The sequence below is a fragment of the Leucoraja erinacea genome, unplaced genomic scaffold, assembly GCF_028641065.1.
Source record: "Leucoraja erinacea ecotype New England unplaced genomic scaffold, Leri_hhj_1 Leri_549S, whole genome shotgun sequence".
In the NCBI taxonomy this organism is placed as follows: domain Eukaryota; kingdom Metazoa; phylum Chordata; class Chondrichthyes; order Rajiformes; family Rajidae; genus Leucoraja; species Leucoraja erinaceus.
Genome location: NW_026576453.1, coordinates 91185 through 98772, shown reverse-complemented (window position 1 = coordinate 98772; position 7588 = coordinate 91185). Strand labels below are relative to the sequence as shown.

Sequence of the window (7588 nt, the reverse complement as noted above, 5' to 3'; positions counted from 1 at the left end):
TGGTGCTGCAATAATTAAAGGCATTGTTTGGTCCATTACACTAAAACATCATGCAACGTCTTTCTCACCTGTTAAGTCAAACCCCTGTCCCACAGTACGTTCATTCCAAGAGCCCTCCCAAGTTTGCCCTGATTTGAACTCGGAGAATTACGGTAATGGCCATTCATCGGTATGTTGAAAAATCTTCACGAGTCTTCCCGTGCTTACCTGCCATTAGCGAGTCTTCCCGAGTACCTGCCGTTAGCGTTAAGAGCCGCAAAGAGACGTCCCTGAGCTCCGACGTACCCGCTACGTTCATTCACCGTGCCTACCACGAGTTTGATTTTTTTTAAACTCGGGAAAGCTCATGGAATGAACTCGTACAGTGGGACAGGGATATTCGCCTATTTTACTTTCATAAAATAATTATAATATAAAGAATAGCAAATTAGAGACAATTTATGGACAAAGGGATTGGAATTATAACCTAGATGTGTACATGCACTAACGTTGACGTTCAATTCCTGCAGGACAATTGATTCCCTCTTTGAGGAACTAGTCAACGAAGGTCTGCTCATACAGCCAAAGAATATCCAACTTTCTGACTTTAAAGGTAAGAAGAAGTTTCTATTTTTTACAAAAGGGTTATGTAAATGATAAGTTTAAGGAGAACAGGTAACCTTTCATTTAAAGTTAAAGTCAGCTTTTAGAAGGCATTATATAATTATATAATGAGGAAGAAGTGTCTCGACCCGAAACGTCGCCTATCTCCTTCGCTCTATAGATGCTGCCTCTCCCGCTGAGTTTCTCCAGCATTTTTGTCTACCCATATAATTATCTCATGTAACTTTTTACGAATGACCCGCACTATAGGAATGGGTTGCACCCGAACTGTAGGGGTTTAAACTAAATTGGGGGGGGGGGGGATATGCAAGTGCTAGTTGAGAAATTGGGGCAATTACTACACTGAAAGAGAGCAAGATTAGCAGGCGGGCAGGCAAAGAGAGAGGGAATATCGGTGGTTTAAATTATTTATTTCAATGATAGAGGCTTAACGAATATGGTGGACAAAATCAGCACGTTGATTGTCTCGTCGAACTGGAATATTATAGCCTTAAAGAAACATGGCTGAAAGGAGCACATGACTGTGTGGGAAGGAACTGCAGATGCTGGTTTACACTGAAGATGGACACAAAATGTTGGAGTAACTCAGCGGGACAGGTAGAATCCCTAGATAGGTGACATTTCAGGTCATAGAAACATAGAAATATAGAAAATAGTTCAGGAGTAGGCCATTCGGCCCTTCGACCCTGCACCGCCATTCAATATGATCATGGCTGATCCAACTCAGTATCCCATACCTGCCTTCTCTCCATACCCCCTGATCCCTTTAGCCACAAGGGCCACATCTGACTCCCTCTTAAACATAGTCAATGAACTGGCCTCAACTGCCTTCTGTGGCAGAGAATTCCTCAGATTCACCACTCTCTGGGTAAAAAATGATTTTCTCAACTCAGTCCTAAAAGACTTCCCTCTTATCCTTAAACTGTGACCCCTTGTTCTGGACTTCCCCAACATTTGGAATAATCTTCCTGCATCTAGCCTGTCCAACCCCTTAAGAATTGTGTACGTTTCTATAAGATCCCCCTCAATCTTCTAAATTCTAGCGTGTACAAGCCGAGTCTATCCAGTCTTTCTTCATATGAAATTCCTGCCATCCCAGGAATCAGTCTGGTGAACCTTCTCTGTACTCCCTCTATAGCAAGAATGTCTTTCCTCAGATTAGGAGACCAAAACTGTGCGCAATACTCCAGGTGTGTTCTCACCAAGACCCTGTACAACCGCAGTAGAACCTCCCTGCTCTTATACTCAAATCCTTTTGTTATGAATGCTAACATACCATTCGCTTTCTTCACTGCCTGCTGCACCTGCATGCCTACTTTCAATGACTGGTGTACCATGACACCCAGGTCTCGTTGCATCTCCCCTTTTCCTAATCGGCCACCATTCAGATAATAGTCTACTTTCCTGTTTTTCCCACCAAAGTGGATAACCTCACATTAATCCACATTATACTGCATTTCCCCACTCACCCAACCTATCCAAGTCACCTTGCAGCCTCCTAGCATCCTCCTCACAGCTAACACTGCCCCTCAGCTTTGTGTCAACCGCAAACTAGGAGATGTTGCATTCAATTCCCTCATCCAGATCATTAATATATATTGTAAATAGCTGGGGTCCCAGAACTGAGCCTTGCGGTACCCCCCTAGTCACTGCCTGCCATTCTGAAAAGGACCCGTTTACTCCTATTCTTTGTTTCCTGTCTGCCAGCCAGTTCTCTACATCATAGCAAGAGGATTTGAGTATAGGAGCAGGGAGGTTCTACTGCAGTTGTACAGGGTCTTGGTGAGACCACACCTGGAGTATTGCGTGCAGTTTTGGTCTCCAAATCTGAGGAAGGACATTATTGCCATAGAGGGAGTGCAGAGAAGGTTCACCAGACTGATTCCTGGGATGTCAGGACTGTCTTATGAAGAAAGACTGGATAGACTTGGTTTATACTCTCTAGAATTTAGGAGATTGAGAGGGGATCTTATAGAAACTTACAAAATTCTTAAGGGGTTGGACAGGCTAGATGCAGGAAGATTGTTCCCGATGTTGGGGAAGTCCAGGACAAGGGGTCACAGCTTAAGGATAAGGGGGAAATCCTTTAAAACCGAGATGAGAATAACTTTTTTCACACAGAGAGTGGTGAATCTCTGGAACTCTCTGCCACAGAGGGTAGTTGAGGCCAGTTCATTGGCTATATTTAAGAGGGAGTTAGATGTGGCCCTTGTGGCCAAGGGGATCAGAGGGTATGGAGAGAAGGAAGGTACGGGATACTGAGTTGGATGATCAGCCATGATCATATTAAATGGCGGTGCAGGCTCGAAGGGCCGAATGGCCTACTCCTGCACCTAATTTCTATGTTTCTATGTTTCTATCAATACTGAACCTCCAATACCGTGTGCTTTAAGTTTGCATACTAATTTCTTATGTGGGACCTTGTCGAAAGCCTTCTGGAAGTCCAGATATACCACATCCACTGGTTCTCCCTTATCCACTATACTAGTTACATCCTCGAAAAATTCTATAAGATTCGTCAGACATGATTTACCTTTCATAAATCCATGCTGACTTTGTGCAATGAATTCACCACTTTCCAAATGTGCTGCTATCCCATCTTTAATAACTGACTCCAGCATTTTCCCCACTACCGATGTTAGACTAACTGGTCTATAATTTCCCGTTTTTTCTCTCCCTCCCTTTTTAAAAAGTGGGGTTACATTAGCTACCCTCCAATCCTCAGGAACTACTCCAGAATCTAAAGAGTTTTGAAAAATTATCACTAATGCAACCACTATTTCTGCGGCTACTTCCTTAAGTACTCTGGGATGCAACTTATCTGGCCCTGGGGATTTATCGGCCTTTAATCCATTCAATTTACCTGACACCACTTCCCGGCTAACCTGGATTTCACTCAGTTCCTCCATCTCATTTAACCCCCGGTTCCTTGCTATTTCCGGCAGATTATTTATGTCTTCCTTAGTGAAAACAGAACCAAAGTAGTTATTCAATTGGTCTGCCATGTCCTTTTTCCCCATGATCAATTTGCCTGTTTCTGACTGCAAGGGACCTACATTTGTTTTAACTAATCTTTTCCTCTTCACATATCTATGAAACTTTTGCAGTCAGTTTTTATGTTCCCTGCCGGTTTTCTTTCATAATCTATTTTCCCTTTCCTAATTAATCCCTTTGTCCTCCTCTGCTGGACTGAATTTCTCCCAGTCCCCTGGTAGGCTGCTTTTTCTGGCTAATTTGTATGCTTCATCTTTTGTTTTGATACTATCCCAGATTTCCCTTGTTATCCATGGATGCACTACCTTTCCTTATTTATTCTTTTGCCAAACTGGGATGAACAAAGCAGGTCGAGACCCTGCTTCTGACTTCCTCAGTCCGAAGAAGGGGCTCGACCTGAAACATCACCCATTCCTTCTTTCCAGAGATGCTGCCTTTCCCGCTGAGTTACTCCAGCATTTTATGTCTATCTTAGGAGTACATGACTGGTAGATAAATGATCCATGGCATAGAGAGAGCTGCATTTCATAGAGGAGAGGTTGTGTTTCTGATCAGGGAGCTCATAACCGCTCAGAGATTATATTCTTGGATATATTTACGGGTAGAACTTGGAAACAGGAAGGCAATGATCACTTTTATTGTCATGTGTTGTAGGCCACCCTATAGTCAGCATGAATCAGTGGAGCTGATGTGCAGGGAGATTGCAGTTAGCTATAGAAATAATAGGGTAGTATTAGTGGGAGATTTCAACTTCCCTGACATTGACTGGATCTCCCATAGTTTAAAGGCCTTGGAAGGGGTGGAATTTGTTAACTGTGTCCAAAAAATGTTCCTTAATCAATATATAGACAGATCATAACAGTGGACCTCCTCAGGGCAAGTGACAAAGTGTCAATGGGGGAGTACTTTGAGCCCAATGGCCATAATTCTGTGAGTTTTAAAGTAGTTATGGAGAAAGATAGGACTGGCCCATAGTGATTAGCAATGTTACAAAATTTTGAGATTTAAAAAATCAAGTCTGCAATTTATCCCATCAGATAAAGCATAACAATAAGTTTAGTTTGACACCTAATTCACTTTCATATCTCAAGTAATAAAAAAGTTATGGCCATTTTCATACTCGGAAATGAGCATCTTGTTCCCTATTGATTTTCTATGGACATAACAAAAAAGCTGTGATCATGGACAGTCAAACGCCCATAACCTTCTTAAAAATTAAGAGAACTGAATGAAATTTTCAGTTATCATAGATTGAACCATTCTGAAACAAATATAAAATAATCTTACTTGGATGACCTGAAATTAAAGCATATAATTAGTCAGTTACCCAATTGTAGCTAATTTCAAACTTCAATTACCAGATCTAAACATCTATTCATTTCTTAATAAATGATTAACATTTTTAAATAGCCTGTGTCCAAATAATATTCACAAATAATTCACAATAAAACATGATTTTTAAATCTCATTTACATCAATTTATAGGCTAAATGGAAGGAATTTAGTGTTCAATTGCTGTAAATTAAAGTCCATTTTAAATCGGCTTTCTAGTGGGTTCCTGTGGAACGCGCTGGTTTAGAACGTTCACATTGCGCTGGATTTGTGCCCTCAAATGCCCAGAAAAATACTGCGGGATATAAAGAGCCCAAAATGAGCTACTCGCTATAGAAAACTTTATATACAGGGTTCTTAAGAAGCCCCTTTTAATGTAAAAATAAGGTACATACCTTTAATTGTTTGCTTTATAAAACCCTGGGGCTGCGAGAGGTCACGGGTTTAGAGAGTGATTTTTAAACTACTATAACTATTATACAAGGCCATAAAAACGAATAATACCTTTTGCGACGGGGTCTTTCAGCGATTTTCCGTTAATGATTTACTAGGCTGAACATTTTCGATTGCAACAGCCTAGTAAAAATCGCGTTTTAAACCCGCCCCCTCTAAACAGCGCCAACATCACACACACGGCCTGGGGCAGATTCTCATCGACGATTCAGGTAGGTTTTGTAACATACCTAGCATTAGTGGGAGATTTCAACTTCCCTGACATTGACTGGATCTCCCATAGTTTAAAGGCCTTGGAAGGGGTGGAATTTGTTAACTGTGTCCAAAAGTTTTAAAGTAGTTATGGAGAAAGATAGGACTGGTCCATAGTAATGTCTTCTTTGGGGTAAGGCCAATTTCGGAGGCATTAAGCAAAACTTGCAGAGGTCAATTAGGAAAGTCTGTTTGCAGGTTTGAGGATGGCTGGTAAATGGGAGGATTTCAAAAGTGAGATATTAAAAGCCCAAGGGCTGCATGTACCTATCAGGCTGAAAGTCAAAGCTGGCAAGTTCAGATAACTCTGAATAACGAAAGATATTGAGGCTGTGGCAGTAAAAAGGAGGCATATGTCAGGTTGATGCAGTTGGGATCAAGCGACAGGTGGAAGCCACGGGAACTACACCTCCCTACCCCCCTTGCAGGACCTATACACCAGGAGGTGCAGATCCAGAGCTTGCAGGATCATGGAGAACCCCTACCACCCCAGCAATGGACTGTTCTAGCTGCTGCGGTCAGGCAAGCGCCTCCTCTGTCACGCAGCAAGAACAGGGAGGCTGAGACAGAATTTCTTCCCTCAGGCCATCAGGACTGTAAACTCTGATCTCACCAGGGTGTAAAGACGGTTGTGTCGTCATTTGTTTAAATGTAAATACTGGTTCTGTTCTGTTCAATGCACTGTACATCTTGTATGTGTATGTGACAAATAAACTTGACTTGACTTAAGAAGGCAAATTAGAAGGGCAAAAAGAGGTAATGAAATTAACATGCAAGGCAAGTTTAAGGAAATTCCTGAGAGATTATGTGGGTCTATTAAGAGTAAAAGTGTGGTTACGGAAATAATCAATCCCCTTATAGATCAGAAACAAGGAACTGAAGATGCTCCTTTGCCAAAAATGACATAAAGTGCTAGAGTAACACAGCAAATCAGGCAGAATCTCTGGAGAACACGGATAGGCGATGATGGAGTCTGAAGAAGGGATCCAACCCAAAACATCACCAATCCATGTTCTCCAGAAAGGTTGCGTGACCCTCCAGCACTTTGTGCCCGTCATCCCTTAAAGATCAGGGCGGTACCATGGAGCACCGATAGAGTCGCTGTCTTACAGCACCAGAGACCCTGGTACAACCCAGGCTATGGGCACTGCCTGTATAGAGTTTGTACGTTGTCCTTGTGACCGCATGGATTTTCTCAGGGTCCTCCAGTTTCCGTATAATGATCACACAGCATTTCCAAATAACAACTCAAGGAATGCATGATGCTCTCATGACAAGCTGACGAGTTGATTTCTTTCACCTAATTTTCAGGATTAATTGCTTAGTTCTTGTTTCCTGTATAGGTGAATACAACTACCTGGGGACCACACTCCGGCAAACAGATATCGAACCAATGCCTTCTCTCTCGGATGTGAAGCAACTGATCACATTGTATGGGATTCTTCCCTTGGGTAAGAGGCTGATAACAAGACCTTGATGTGGTTTAATTCTTAAATATGGAAACATAGAAACATAGAAAATAGATGCAGGAGTAGGCCATTCGGCCCTTCGAGCCTGCACCGCCATTCAATATGATCATGGCTGATCACACAACTCAGTATCCTGTACCTGCCTTCTCTCCATACCCCCTGATCCCTCTAACCACAAGGGCCACATCAAACTCCCTCTTAAATATAGCCAATGAACTGGCCTCAACTGCTTTTTCTGGCTAATTTGTATGCTTCATCTTTTATTTTGATATTATCCCTGATTTCCCTTGTTATCCACGGATGCACTACCTTCCCTGAACTATTCTTTTGCCAAACTGGGATGAACAATTGTTGTAGTTCATCCATGCGGTCTTTAAATGTCTTCCATTGCATATCCACTGTCAACCCTTTAAGAATCAATTGTCAGTCTATCTTGGCCAATTCATGTCTCATACCCTCAAAGTTACCTTTCTTTAAGTTCAGGA

General features: G+C 42.1%; 1 protein-coding gene across 1 annotated transcript in view; it reads left to right on the top strand.

Moving 5' to 3' along the window:
* Window positions 1–509: 509 nt before the first annotated feature.
* Window positions 510–7588, top strand: part of LOC129694112 (dynein regulatory complex protein 11-like) — a gene marked incomplete at its 5' end in the record, with an annotated part of 37115 nt that continues 30036 nt past the window's right edge. The window contains 2 exons of the mRNA XM_055630834.1: window positions 510–592; window positions 6978–7085. Coding sequence (XP_055486809.1) covers window positions 510–592; window positions 6978–7085 — 191 coding nt within the window. The remainder of the gene's footprint in view (window positions 593–6977; window positions 7086–7588) is intronic.